The following is a 15,065-nucleotide window of genomic DNA, read 5'->3' on the forward strand; positions in this document are numbered from 1 at the left end:
TTGGAATGTTATATTTGCAGAGCAAGTCAGACACGTTTTCCATTAGTACTAAAAGTTGTCCTTGTGTAGAAATCATAAAAGTAAATAAACTCTCTTGAATTTTGTAGCTCAGGTAGACTAGGAATCATGCTGCTGTAACAAAATGCCCTAGGCTGGGTAGTTTATCAGCAACAGAAATCTGCACCTCCTGTTTCCTGCAGGTGGAATTCAGCATCAAGGTGCCCTGTGTTTCGTGTCTGGTCAGCTGCCCTCTGCTTTCCGCAGTACCTCATGGCTGTGCCCTCGCACAGTAGCGGAGGACAGAAAGGCCCTGGGGCCTTCAGCCTCTCTGCTGACAGCACCGATCCATTCATTAGGGCTCTGCGTCTCAAAGGGCCCCACCCCTTAACAGCATCACCCTTGTGCTTAAGTTCCAGGCTTTGAATGTTGGAGGGACACACACATTCAAACCATAGCACAAAGACAGGAGAGTTCTGGGGTGAGGACAGGAAAATCCCAGAATGTGTCACAAACACCCATCCCTCTGTCCCATCACCCTCCTAGAATGTTCCCAGCACCGTTGGCCATTGATGGGTCTGTGAGGTGAATGGATGAGCACAGTTAGGTCTTCTCACTGGGGCACAAGATCGCCTCCGCTTACTCGTCTTAGGCCTGGAAGGTGTCTGGGAGGGACCCACCAGACCGGCTGTGACGCTGCAGACACAGCCCCCTCCCCAACGGCAGGGCTGCACGTCTCGTGTGGGCCTCTCCAGCCACCCGAGCAACCGCCAGCCTTTCTTTGCTTTTTAATCGTTGATTTGAAACTGTTGGCCGCTGAATTCCAGGTGCCTGCTACAGCGCCTGCTGTGTCAGTAGAGGCTTAGCCAATCCTCATTCAACAAATGGCTGGAATTTGTTCATCTTCCATCTGCATCTTCGTGGAACTCAGGGTCACAGTCACGTGGGGAAGGAAGTGGACAGGCACGCGGCCTCTCTTTGCATCTTCGCGGAACCCAGGTTCACAGTTGCGTGGAAAGGAAGTGGAGTGGACACACGGCCTCTTGAGTCCATACCCACTCACCGTCCTTGCTGCTGTTTTGCAACCCGCTTGATGATTGGTCTAGAAGTTTTGAGACTGAGGTAAGTTCTTAGCCTCAGATTCCATCTTATTTAAAGTTAGAATGAATATTTGTCCCTCCTTTTCTTTGGGCCTCTTCTGGGCTTTGGTGTCCGCGAATTCTCAGCTATCATCTGCAGTTCACAGTTCGTTCTCTGTCCTGACTCCTTTGTAACCTGGGAGGCAGTCTGCTTGGGCACAGGTCTCTAAAACTGCTCAGTAAATCAGCTCAAGGGAATCCAGGGAGTTCTGTCTGGCTCCTGAGTTATGTGCCCGGTCACAGTGCTGCTGCTTTAGGGGGAGCTCCCAAGGGAGGACCATCTGCAGCTCAGTTACGTCCTCCTGATGTGAGCCCCCTGCCTGGCTGGGGGCTCACTCCCCCCTCTGAAGCCCTTGCTCACGCTCTGCCAGTGCCCAGGAGGTGTGGCCTCACGGAGGCCAGGGGCGAGAGGAGGCCCAGCTCTCCCCAGCTGCCGTGTCTGACGCGCTGCCTCGGAAGCACCTGTGGCCATTGGGCGGCTTCTGCCCTGTGGCTGGTTGGCCTGTGCAGCTTCTGCTCCACGATGTCCTTGAATGCGTCCTTCCCAGGCTCCTAAGCATTGGGTGTTTTTTGAGCCATATAGAAATGTGAAGTTTGTGAAGAAAGAAACATCCAAAAAGGCCAGTAATCTGCCCCTCAGCCTCACCCCCAGGAAGGAGCCGGCCTGGTGCTTGTGGGCCCCTCCCGGGTGCAGCCTGCCCTGGCGCTAGCGATGCCTCCGGGATCTTCCAGAGGAAGGTGAGACAGGCAACAGGATGGAGTAATCGCAGCCTCTAAAAAACACATTTCACAGCAGATTAGGAAAACAGACGTGGCAAGAGGTGGGCCGACAGTGCGGGAGGCGGTTCCTTCCCACCGTGGGCCTTCCCGTCTGACTTTACAGCAAGGCCGCTTCCACACGGGGGTCTCCAAGCCCACCCTGGTGCCTCACTGCACGCAGGCTGAGTGCTTTCTTCCAAGGCAGACAGCGGTAATTTAATTTTCTCTTTTTCAGTCGTGTTCTTGTTATTTAGAAAACACTTTTCTTTCAACATTTGCCACATCAGTAGAAGTAAATTAAAACGTTCGTTACCTCACGTGTGGTTATTTGTGTGCTGAGGATACCCCGCTTGCTGTGCTGGACTGAGCTCTTGAGGACGGAGGCACTTCTGTTTTCTCACAGTCATCGCCCCCGGGTGCTTCGGACACGGGAGGTGCTCAGTGAACGGTGGCGCGGGGGATGGCTGAGTGGCAGTTGTGTCTGCAGGGCAGAGTCATATCGGAATGTACAAGCGCAACTGGATATGCAGACTTTTATTCCTGGAGGCTACAGTCTGGTCCCTCAATGACCCCACACCCCCCACAATTATTTACAAAATTCCATTTGACGTAAACTGGAGTCAGGAGGGGGGTCTAGTCGCGGCTGTGGTTTACCCAGTGACACGTAGATGTTCAAGGTCCCAGATATGGTAAAAGCACAACTAGGAAATTTAAGTTTTGGGGCCTCACAATAAAATGGCAGATGGTTAACATCATCAGCTCTTCCAAATCTCACTAAAATGCTCAGGAAGACGCAAAGAGGAGACACGGCCCTCCTACTAAGGAAGGTTCCGCTAATCTCGGACTGACTCCTAATGAAGAGATGGCTGGTCCTGGACTGGAGAACATGGCACAGAACCGGGCAGCCTCTGCGCCCTGAGGTCCACGTCTGCCCCCGAGAGAGCAGCTCCTCCAAGCAGTGGGTGCTGCCCTGGGCGACAGCACCACCGTCCATCAGCACCTCTGGCCTCCCATCCTCTTGGAGACTCAACACCAGGAACACCCCGCAGGTGGTGAAATGCCAAAATGTAATTTCGCCAGAAATAATCTCTGAAGATACAGAGATTAGCATAGTCACACACAGTCCTGAATGCGGAAGTAGGCTTTTTAAAATAGTTTATTTAGAATATCTGAGAGACAGTGAAGCCTGGGAGAGAAGATGCTGCTTTAGCTGAGCTGATCTGTCCTGGAAAAGCATCTGCCTGGACAGGACTGTAGACAGTCCCCACTCGCTCCAGGGAGTAGACAAGAGGAAGGGTGCACCCGGCCCTGTCCCCACTCCAGTGTGTAGACGAGAGCCAGGGTCCACCCCGCCCTGCTTGTTGGCAGCCCGTCTGGAGAGGACCCCATGACAGAGGCGGTGCCGCGGAACGAATCATCGCACAGCAGCAAAGGTAGGAGGGAGGGGCCCGAGCCGCACAGACGGCGCAGTTCAGCGGAGCAGGAGGTGCAGGCGGCGTGGCTTCAGGGAAAGGAGTGGAAAGCTAGAGGAGAGCACGGGAGGAGCATCAAAGGCCGGGAGAATGGGGCAAAGCAAGACAAGTAAGGACGCTTAAGAATCAAGGAAATGCCTTTCATTTTTCCTTTTTTTTTTTTTTTTGAGACAGAGTTTCACTCTCCTTGTCCAGGCTGGAGTGCAATGGCGCAATCTCGCCTCACCGCAACCTCCGCCTCCCAGGTTCAAGCGATTCTTCTGCCTCAGCCTCCCAAGTATCTGGGATTACAGGCATGTGCCACCACACCTGGCTAATTTTGTATTTTTAGTAGAGACGGGGTTTCTCCATGTTGATCAGGCTGGTCTCGAACTCCCAACCTCAGGTGATCTGCCTGCCTCGGCCTCCCAAAGTGCTGGGATTACAGGCATGAGCCACCGCACCCGGCCAAGTCGAGCGTTTTTAAAATTTTATTTATTTTTGAGACAGAGTCTCACTCTGGTGTGATCTTGGCTCACTGCAGCCTCTGCCTCCCAGGTTCAAGTGATTCTCGTGCTCCAGCCTCCCAAGTACCTGGGATGACAGGTGTGCACCACCACACTTGGCTGATTTTTGTATTTTTAATAGAGATGGGGTTTTGCCATGTTGGCCAGGCTGGTTCTTGAACTCCTGACCTCAAGTGATCCACCCACCTTGGCCTCCCGAAGTGCTGGGATTCCAGGTATGAGCAACTGTGCCTGGCCTAAGATTCCAGGTGTGAGCACCACACCCAGCCTCTATATGATTCCAGGTGTGATAACTGCACCGGGACCAGCCTCTATATGATTCCAGGTGTTCTATATGATTCCAGGTGTGATACACTGCACGGGGACCAGCCTCTATATGATTCCAGGTGTGAGCCACCATGCCAGGCCTCTCTAGGATTCCAGGTGTGAGCACCGTGCCCAGCCTATGTATGATTCCAGTTGTGAGCTACTGCATCTGGCCCAGCCCATCTGATCTTGCATGTTGTCCACGTTTTCCATCACAGCCTTTAATGTGTCAGTCATAGTTATTTAAAATCCCCTTTCAAATAGTTCCAGCATCTGAGTCATATCTGTGTCTTGTTCTGATGGTGGTTTTGTCTCTTGGGAATGTGGTTTTATTCTTGCTTTTTTTCTATGTTACTTAAGCATTTTGGTTGAATGCTTGACCTGTTTTATGGACAGTAGAGAGGGAGGTAAATCATTGTCTTTTATTTTTTGGCCTGGATGTGGCTGTGCCTTTCCTTCTACTTGGCAGGGACCCTGCCCCATCATCAGGCACAGCCGGGATCCTGGCAGGTCCCTGGGTGATGGCACCAAGCCAGGTCTCAAAGGACAAGTGGGAGTGAAGCAAAGATGGGCAGGGAGTCTGCGGGAGGCACAGGGAGAGGGGGACGCACAGCCAGGCCTGGAGCTGCAGGTGCCGGGAGCGTGAGCTGGAGGCCCAGGGCCACAAGGAGAGACTGGGCGTGTTCCTACCAGCCACAGGAAGGTGCTGGAGCCCCAGGGCATGCTGGCCTCTGTCCTGGCACCTGTGTGGGAGGTACACAGTTTGGGGAGTGCTTGGGTACTGAGAGGTGTCAAGTGAGAGGGCAGGGAGCAGAGAAGTGAACTGGTGGTTCTTCCTGGGCTCCTCTGAGTCTTCACCCCTCTAACTCCCTCTGGGGCTCACCTGGCATTGGGGCTGCCTGAGGCTGAGCTGGCACCGGTTCTGAGAAGCTGAAGGAGCGTGTTCTTCTCCAGTGTGTCCATGGGAAGCTCCTCCTACCTCCCTGCATCCAAGGCCTGGCCTTTGCCCTGGGTGCTGTGCCTCGGGGGAGGTGAGGGCTTCCAGGGAGTTTTAGAGGGATGTGTTCTGGAGCCTCGGTGTTGACACCCCCTGGGAATAGAATCGCCCTGGGTTGAGGCATCCTCCAGACCCGCCTTTCCTGCTGCAAAGCTCTCACCACCACCAAACCTCACGGGCGTGCATCACCCATGGTGGGTGTGAAACTCACGGGGCCCGAAGCCATGGTACGTGGCAAGGTCGCGGTGGAAATCCACGTGGGAAGAGGAGCAGAAGAATCCACCAGCAGAAGAAGAGCCCAGAGGGGCTTCCGAGGAGGGTGCGGTAAACACGCACGCTGGCACCTGTGGGATGCGCTAGAGTCACATGTTGTGGGGGATGGGAATCCTCAAAGTGGGCAGGTTCCTCCCACCTTCTGTCCAGAGCAGTTTCTCAGGAGGTTCCCCAGTGAGCACGGGAGGAGCAGCTCCCATCCCAGTGTGTCCCACACAAGCAAAGGGTTCCAGGGAAAAAGTGGACATCCCGCCTACCTGAATTGGTATTTTTAGCTTTTCTTCTCCATGGCTAAGGGGGTGCAAGAAGCTTCCTAGGTCTGGGTTAGAGAAGGTCTCTTCCATGGCTGAGATGGGGTCTCCAATGCCAGTTGGAGTTTTTGCTCTTTAAGGAGGTGGTTTTGGTGGGCTCTTTACAGCCTGACAGTAAAAGCAGAAAAGTAAACTAGATACTTAAAAAAAAAGTCCTAAGGGAATAAGAAGGAGCCTTGAACTGTGGACAGGGAGAAAAGGAGGGTGAACCCCCAGCCGCATCGTAAGACAGAATCCGCACCTTCATATTGTGTGGACAGGGAGAAAAGGAGGGTGAACCCCCAGCCGCATCGTAAGACAGAATCCGCACCTTCTTATTGCACAGCGTGGGCTCAGCCTGAGGGGACTCTCCTCAGCACCCTTCAGGACCCACCACACCTTCCACCTCCCAGGCTGCGCCCCCTTGAAACTCCGTGAGCCTCAGCGCCTGCTGTGCACGGTGGCGAGTCCAGGGGCCACTGCCTTGGGCTCCTGTCCAGCCTCTGCCAGCATCACGCTCCCCCATCCTTCCCACCTGTGCAATGCCAGCCCAGGTGGCATCCGCACCCATGGGCTAACAGGACAGGGCGCCCTGTGGCCAGACAGACCCTGGTGGGAATTCTCAGCACCTGTAGCTGCTCCTACCCTCCTCGCCCTCCTCTCCTGAATTGAGTGACACTGAGCTGACCCACATGTGGCTGCTCCTACCCTCCTCGCCCTCCTCTCCTGAAGTGAGTGACACTGAGCTGACCCACATGTGGCTGCTCCTACCCTCCTCGCCCTCCTCTCCTGAATTGAGTGACACTGAGCTGACCCACATGTGGCTGCTCCTACCCTCCTCGCCCTCCTCTCCTGAATTGAGTGACACTGAGCTGACCCACATGTGGCTGCTCCTACCCTCCTCGCCCTCCTCTCCTGAATTGAGTGACACTGAGCTGACCCACATGTGGCTGCTCCTACCCTCCTCGCCCTCCTCTCCTGAATTGAGTGACACTGAGCTGACCCACATGTGGCTGCTCCTACCCTCCTCGCCCTCCTCTCCTGAAGTGAGTGACACTGAGCTGACCCACATGTGGCTGCTCCTACCCTCCTCGCCCTCCTCTCCTGAATTGAGTGACGCTGAATTCTAAAGTCTAAAGTCACTTGGCTTATTTTACTTATGCAGGTTAGAATAAAGTAATTCTCTTAAATATGATGGTATTATTTAAAAACTATAAAGTGAGATCATAGTACAAGGTTCCTGCTCACATTGTACTTGGATACAAATATAACCTATCATAATCCCAGCACTTTGGGAGGCCAAGACAGGGGGTTGCTTGAGCCCAGAGTTTGAGACCAGTCTGGGCAACATGGCAAGACCCTATCTCTACAAAAAAATGTACCTGGGGGTGGATGGTGGCACACACCTCTAGTCCCAGCTACTCAAGAGGGCTGAGGTAGGAGAATGGTTTGAGCTGGAGAGGTTGAGGCTTCAGGAAAGTAGCTTACATATGTGTGTGTGTGTATATATGTTACATATGTGTGTGTTACATATATGTGTAATAAGTACCTGATGCATCGTAGGTTATATATATATGTTATATATATATGTCTAAAAATTAGCTTGGGGAAGGTGGTGAATGGCATATATGTTATATATATGTCTAAAAATTAGCTTGGGGAAGGTGGTGAATGGCATATACATACAAGCATACATGTATATTTGTATAAAACCTATTGCTGTGGGTGGCTGTGTCCCCACCCAAATCTCATCTTGCAGCCTATCTCCTGTAATCCCCACATGTTTTCAGAGGGATCTGGTGGGAAGTAACTGAATCGTGGGGGCAGGTTTTTCCCGTGCTGTTCTCGAGATAGTGAGTAAGTCTCACGTGATCTGTTGGTTTTATTAAGGGTGGTTCCTCTGCACACACGCTCCTGTCTGCACCTTGGAAGATGTGCCTTTGCTTCTCCTTTGCCTTTGGCCATGATTGTGAGGACTCCCCAGCCATGTGGAACTGTGAGTCCATTACACCTCTTTCCTTTATGAATTACCCCGTCTCCAGTATGTCTTTATAAGCAGTGTGTGAACAGACTAATGCACCTATCATGCATCAGACACTTATTAAGACCAGGGCATTGTACATATATTCTTTTAAAAATTACATTTAGTCTGGGTGTAGTGGCTCACACCTGTAATCTCAGCACTTTGGGAGGCCAAGGCGGGCAGATCACTTGAGTCTAGGAGCTCAAGACCAGCCTTTTGGGAAACATAGAGAAACCCCATCTGTCCTAAAAATATAAAAGTTAGATGGGTGTGGTGGTGTGTACCTGTGGTCCCAGCTACTTGGGAGGCTGAGGTGGGAGAATTGCTTGAGCCCAGGAGGTGGAGCTTGCAGTGAGCTGAGCTCATGCCAGTGCTCTCCAGCCTGGACGACAGAATGAGACTCTCTCTCTAAAAAAATTACACTTATTTCCTAAATTCTAAAAGTAATATTTATATATTGAAGATAACTGAAATTATATTAAAAATAAATAAGAAAAAAATTATAGTCTCACCATCCAGAGAGAATGCTCTGAATATTATAGCATTTCTAGAGTCTTTTTAAAGGTTTATACACATCAGGACATGCAGAGTAAATCTGTTTGTGACATGAAAATTCAGCTCATTTCATCCCTTCTGGTGGAAGGCGGTCCCTCCCCACACCCCCACCATGCCCCGTCCCCCACAGGCCTAGACAAGCCCCGCCTACTGTTAGTGTCGTTAGACAACCTTCTCCTCCCTCCAGAGAAAGTGTCCATTCTAGTGGGACAGTAAGCTCTCCTTCACTGTTGGGTATTTTGGGGTGAGTCTGGAGAGTGTGATTTCAAGATGTTTCTAAAGGCTCTGGTTTTTAATATAAATAACTGAGGATACCTGAAGAGGCACGTTGAAACATTGTTGCTTCCTTTGTTTTCTTAAGAAAGAGACCATCAAATAATGTCGGGGGAAGCATCCCTGGACTTACCACTTTACTCTCTGTTCATGCCGTCTCTGCCCAGGCTGGTGCAGGAGTAGCTGCCGCTGGCTCTGGGCCACGCCTGCCCTTTGGCTGTTCCTCCAGTGCTGAAGGATCTGCAGGGATCGCAGCTCTGACCCCGCTGCACCTCTGCCATCCGCTGGCCCTGAACCGAGGCTTCAGTCTGCGTGGGGGTCAGAGCCTCCAACAGCTGAATTAATCGGCCCCAGATTTGGAAAAAGGTCCCCTAGGTTCTCACAGAACATGTCTACTATTTCAGAGTCTTGGGGTAATAGCCTATAATTCACCTCTGTTCAGTTCAACAAACACTCCCTAAGCATCCACTTATGAGCAGATTTTGTGCTAAGAGCCAGGCGGTGGTTCTGGCGCTGCCCTGTGGGTAGGCGGAGACGCCCAGCGCTAACATAAATCAGAGGTCCTGCCTGCAGGCGTATTTTGTTTGACCCTCGTGATGTTCTACTAACGTTTGAACTTGAATATTTTCCATGGGACAGGGCCCGTGAGTTCCCCACAGCTCTCCCCACACGCTGCTTTTTAATGTCCTGCCCAGTTCCTGTAAGCTCCAGAGCTTGTGACCTCCAAAATGGGCAGTGATCACAGAATAAACACAGCCTTGTGGGGAGCCACAAAGCTGGAGAAGCAGGAGGGATGGGAAGGTCAAAAGCACAGAGACGAGAAGTAGAAATGTGCGTCCTCAGCCTGGTGTCGCCCCGGGGGTTAGGCGCTTTGGCAGGTATGGCGGAGCCTCGCCTCTAAACTGTCTTGCAGATTTTCTGTAATATTGGAAGAGGCCTTACTCATAGTTGTGCTTGCCCAATTTGGCCTGTCATTGGATTTGTGAAATGGCCTTGAGGCAATGGCTTAAATGATTTTTTAAATCTGTTTTTCTCTCATGTGAGTGTCTAGACCTGGAGGCGGCCAGAAGTGGCCGGCAGCTGTAGAGAGAGTTTTCCTGGGACACAGCCACGTGCCCTTGTCTCCATCTTTCTGTGGCTGCGGCTGTAGGATCCACAAGGCTAAAATCTGCATAATCTGGCCCCGTGCAGAACACGTGTCCAGCACGACCCTGAATCAGGGACTGGCCAGGACCGTGTTGTGTGGGGACCCAGGCCTCCTCCCTTCGTCTGGGAGCAGCTGTCCTCCCTGCACAGAGATGATGCCACCGTTCCTGGAGGGGCCACCTCTGGAAGGCTGCTGGTCACCACATCCACAGTTAAAGCGGCAGCGGAGACAGCGTGGTGCTGAGGCTGCCGGGGAGGCTGGGAAGTGGCTCTGTAAGCGCCGGGGCCTGCACCATAGGAGGAGGGGACCTGTATCAGGAACCTTACGGAAGCCAGGACGAGAGTACTCCCATCCTGAGCGAACTGCTTTCTCCTTTTTGCTTAGGTTGTGATGCCACAAAGCAAATGAAGAGGCGAGAAGGCGACAGGGCTTGGAGCCGGAACCTCAGCTTGATGCCCAGATCTGCGGAGCAGCCCTGTCCCCAGGCAAGTCGCTGACTGCTTCAGATCCCAGTGCCCGGTGGGGACTATATGTGCCCTGCTTACCTCCCAGCCTGTGGCGTAAGTGAGACGGTGCGAGTGGAAAAGGCAACACAGATGGGAAGTTTTAGGAAAATGTTAGGCCTGATCCCTGGGGCTGTGGGCAGCTGCCCAGGCTCTTCCTCTGTGTAGCTGTGGCCTGAGCTGTCCCTCTCTGTGGTTCGAGCAAGCGTGGCTGGACCAGGATGGGCACGGGCAGGGCTCCCGTGAGCTGCCGTCCACACTCTCCCGGCATCGGGCTCCTTGGCGATGGCCAAGTTCTTTGTCGATCTCTGTCCTCTCCAGCCCTGAACTGGGTCCTGAACACCCTGTTGTCTGTTGATCTATTTCGCTGCTGCTGCTGCCGGCCTGGGTCCCACCTTGCTCTCCACGACTTTAATCACATTCAGTGGAGGGTTTTGCCATCTTCTCTAAACCTAAGAAATCAGTGTTGTTGTAAATAGGCTCCAAAATGCGTGTTCTTCTTCTTTTCCTCAAGTCATCCAGACTCACTGCACGTCATTTTGGAGGGCGCCTTCCTTTCCGGATTCCACCTCTGCGGCGCTGGCCTCAGGCTCCAGGTCCCGGCTGCTGGGGCTGCTCCTGTGGGGCCGATTCTGGCAGGACTGAGCCCACTGCTGCCCAACGCCTGGGAAGTGTGTTGTGGATAGACTACTTCTTTGTTTGTTTTATTCCTATACATTAGAAATATAGACTTATATTCATTGAGAATTAACCAGAAAACCTACCAGGTAGCTCCTGAACAGAATATGAAAGTGGGTAGCAGCTGGAGGGGCGTGTTTGTGGTCCCCAGCGCGGGGTCTACGCCAGGGGCGCATCCTTCCCACGTGCCATGGGCTATGCGGAACCGGCCCCTCTTCCTCCCTAATCTCAGCGATTCCAGCTGGGCTGCAGCCGCACGGAGCTCACCGGAGGTCACCTGGCAAGCCTCTGTGATTATCTGCTGCAGACGCCGAGGCCTGGAGTCCCTGAGCATCGAGCCTCCCCGGGGAGCAAATGCACTCGGCACTCGTGAGGTCCACCGCTAACTCCGTAACAGCGCTCCTAGGGAAAGAGCAGCGCCGGGCGTGTCACTTTTTACACAAGGGCTGTTTAGCTACGTGCTGTATCAGACACAGGGGACCCCTCCCTGCCTGGGGGCTTTAAATGCCACGCGCTGAGGCCAGCCCTTCCTGGCCTGTCAGCCACTGCCCCCCAGTGTCTGTGGGACCCTGAGGGCCCCTCGGCCTTCCGCTCCGGGGAGCACCTGAAGTGCCTCAATTTACTCACTATCTGGTGAGCCATGAGACTCAGCCCTCAAATCGACAGTGTCCAGCATTTAGTGATTCCAGTGATACTTTGGGGACAGGCCCATGGCCCTCACCGGCCTCCTGCCGTCTGCCCCCTCTTCCCTCCCATCTTCTCAGAGGCAAAGGCCTCCCTCTACCCTCGCTTCCCTCCCGTCTTCTCAGAGGCAAAGGCCTTCCTCTGCCCCCACTTCCCTCTCGTCTTCTCAGAAGCAAAGGCCTCCCTCCACCCGAAAGCCTTGCCCCAGCAGGCCTCCGCAGCACAGGCCTCGGTATCCTTCTATTAACAGAAGAGCTGGCCCCCTCCCTGAAGGGACCCTGAGCCCTTCTTCTCTGGGATCGTTTCTCTTCCAAGTCATAACCAAAGCTCCTGTCTAAGCCGCCTCCACATCCCGAGTCTCTGGAACCTTCCTTAGTCTCTTCTCCAAAAGTCATTCCTGAAAACTTTGTCGTCCTTGGCACCCTCAGGACGGGACGTAACGGGGAGGAACACCGGCCACCACCAGGCACCGCTGCATTTCTGTTTCTCTTGCAGTTCCGTGTATTTTGTAAGAACTCCCGGGAATTGCCCGGGAGTTAACAGCTCTTGTCAAATTCAGCGGCAAGCTCTGGCAGCTGCTCGCAGTTGAAATGTGGCCTTTGCTTTCCATGAACCCGTCACACAGGCTCTTCCATTCTGAGAATTTTGTGACGTATTTTCAGAGATGCGGAAATTTTTACCCTATTTTTATTGTCTGGCACAAGGCAGGCAGGCAATTGCACGCCCAAAAACGTACTTTAATGCATCAGACTGAAGACGTTCTGAAGCCACTTAGTCATAACGGGGGATGGAGGTGGCACTTACGGTTACGCTGTGTGGAGCCAGAAGTGCCAAGAATTCCAGCAGCCAGGCAAGGGGGCGGGTGGTCACGGAGAGGGTGTGGTCTGCACCTGCCCGTCAGCCACAGCCACGCCCCAGGTCGTGGAGAGGGTGTGGTCTGCACCTGCCCGTCAGCCACAGCCACGCCCCAGGTCGTGGAGAGGGTGTGGTCTGCACCTGCCCGTTCTCCACAGCCTCGTCCCTACGTGATTTTCGTTGGTGCTGCTTATGAGGTGCACCTTGATTCCAGAAATGTCAAAGCAGCAAAGCCGTGGTTGAAAAGCAGGCAGAAGCCTGTGCAGCGTGGGAGGCTCTGCAGCACCCGCCCGACACCTGGCGTTACAGCCACCTACCGACCAGAGATCTGAAACGTGCGCGTTCTCTCTTCCTCACCGTGGCCAGGGTCCTGTTCTGTGCGCGGATCAGCTGCTGGTGTCTGCGGGAACACCGGCCCCCGGGCCACTGCGGAGCAGAACTGATGCTCGTCTTGGCATCTCCCCGTTTTTGTCTCTTGCCGATTTGTTCGGTATCTTGGCTTCACACACTAGAAAGCTCATAATAGTTCAGGGGTGGGGTTTAAATACATCTAAATCCCACCTCCCCGCAAACTACACATTAGTTGAATAGAATGAGTTTCTAGTTTTCAGCCAGAAAGACTACCTTTGCCTCTTGAATAAACGTTTACAGACAAAACTCCTCCTATAACACTTGCTCAGAATTTAATTTTGCCACAACAGGAAAATTCAATCCTGCCGTCTGGGCACGTCCTGCCGAATTGTGCGGGGAGGTGCAGCCGTGACACTGCAGCCTCCTTGCCCTCCAGGAGAGCAACCCCCTAGACGAAGTGAGGCGGGGACACGCCGGGGAGCACAGGCTGCTGAGCCAGAGCCTGAGCACAGTCGAAGCCGAGAGCATCAGGTGGGCTTAAGGTTTCTTCTGACTCAAAGCCTGTAATTTACAACTGCCCACACCAGGAACAACAGAAACTTCTGGTCAACCCAGGAGAAGCCAGTGCAATGCTGGCGTGTATGGTACTCCCCAGCATGTGTGGGAGACGTAGCGAGGATGAATTAAACCCTTTCCTCTGCGGCCGACTCCACCAGGCTCCTCCGCAGGAGACAGTGCCTTGTGCTGCAGCACAACCCATTCCAGGGGGAGGGGCCCAAAGCTCCATGCCCACAGGGCCCAACGTCAGCCCAAGCAGAAGTTTGCTGGGAGAGCCCCTCCTGCTCCTGCAATAGCCATGTGGCTGCCTTGTGCTGTTTTTGTTTGTTTTGAGTCAAGGTCTTGTTCTATTGCCCAGGCTGGAGTGCAGTGGTATGATCAAGTATCAACCTCCTGGGCTCAAGCCATCCTCCTGCCCCAGCCTCCAGAGTAGCTGGGACTACAGATGCCAGCCACCATGTTTGCTAATTTTTACTTTTTTTTTTTTTTGTAGAGACAGGGTCTTGCTATGCTGCCTAGGCTGGTCTAGACCTTCTGGCCTCAAGCAGTCCTCTGGCCTCAGCCTCCCAAGGCACAGCCACCTTGTTCTCTTAGGAGCCTTGAAGGCCTGGGTCTTGACATTGGCCGTCAGAGGTGGCTGTTATCTTCCCTGCTTTACAAAGAAGGGATGCAGCTGATCAGGAGCAAGATCAGCCAGTGTGGCTCTTTCAAAAAGCCCAGCCTACCTCTTTGATGTAAATAAGTACAAAAATGATGGTGCAATTTATGCAAATGCTGTTTGCAGAAGGGTTCCGTTCGAGCGCTGTGTTTGCAGAAGGGTTCCGTTCGAGCCCTGTGTTTGCAGAAGGGTTCCGTTCGAGCGCTGTGTTTGCAGAAGGGTTCCGTTCGAGCGCTGTGTTTGCAGAAGGGTTCCCTTCGAGCCCTGTGTTTGCAGAAGGGTTCCGTTCGAGCGCTGTGTTTGCAGAAGGGTTCCGTTCGAGCGCTGTGTTTGCAGAAGGGTTCCCTTCGAGCCCTGTGTTTGCAGAAGGGTTCCGTTCGAGCGCTGTGTTTGCAGAAGGGTTCCGTTCGAGCGCTGTGTTTGCAGAAGGGTTCCCTTCGAGCCCTGTGTTTGCAGAAGGGTTCCATTCGAGCGCTGTGTTTGCAGAAGGGTTCCGTTCGAGCCCTGTGTTTGCAGAAGGGTTCCGTTCGAGCCCTGTGTTTGCAGAAGGGTTCCGTTCGAGCCCTGTGTTTGCAGAAGGGTTCCGTTCGAGCGCTGTGTTTGCAGAAGGGTTCCGTTCGAGCGCTGTGTTTGCAGAAGGGTTCCGTTCGAGCCCTGTGTTTGCAGAAGGGTTCCGTTCGAGCCTTGTGTTTGCAGAAGGGTTCCATTCGAGCGCTGTGTTTTCAGAAGGGTCCTGTTCAAGTGCTGGGAGCACAGTGCTTTCTTCCAGGGCCACCGTGTGCCAGGGGCCCTGGGCTCGTCACCTCCCTGGGATGCTCCTTCAGCAGCAAGAGCACTGGCTGGGCCCCTCTGAACACTCCTGTGAGGACGTTCCTTGGGGAATCAGTTGGAAGTGCTTTCAGCTCAGCCTCCATAGCCCTGCGGACCTCAGTGAAGCGCAGGCGTGAGTGGTGAGATGCCAACTGCAGACCTGACGTTTGGGGGCAATTTACAAACACCTTAGAAAGGCGCCCTAGGAGAAAAGTAAAACTCAGATAAAGG

The 15,065-nt window shown here is 53.4% G+C and overlaps 1 protein-coding gene across 8 annotated transcripts in view; it reads left to right on the plus strand.

Moving 5' to 3' along the window:
* The first annotated feature begins 77 nt into the window (after positions 1–77).
* LOC129523816 (uncharacterized) overlaps positions 78–15,065 on the plus strand; it is a 41,925-nt gene continuing 26,937 nt past the window's right edge. For 2 of the 8 annotated variants that reach the window (XR_010134801.1, XR_010134802.1), the window contains exons 1-2: positions 78–7,735; positions 10,122–10,226. Coding sequence is in view for 1 of the 8 variants with exons in the window: in XM_055347580.2 (XP_055203555.1) it covers positions 3,283–3,476; positions 4,218–4,296; positions 7,630–7,735; positions 10,122–10,226 (484 nt within the window). In the remaining 7 variants the exon portion in view is untranslated. The remainder of the gene's footprint in view (positions 7,736–10,121; positions 10,227–15,065) is intronic. The other 6 variants (XR_008667456.2, XR_010134804.1, XM_055347580.2 and 3 more) reach the window with 6 other exon arrangements.

This window comes from Gorilla gorilla, chromosome 6 (assembly GCF_029281585.2).
Source record: "Gorilla gorilla gorilla isolate KB3781 chromosome 6, NHGRI_mGorGor1-v2.1_pri, whole genome shotgun sequence".
In the NCBI taxonomy this organism is placed as follows: domain Eukaryota; kingdom Metazoa; phylum Chordata; class Mammalia; order Primates; family Hominidae; genus Gorilla; species Gorilla gorilla.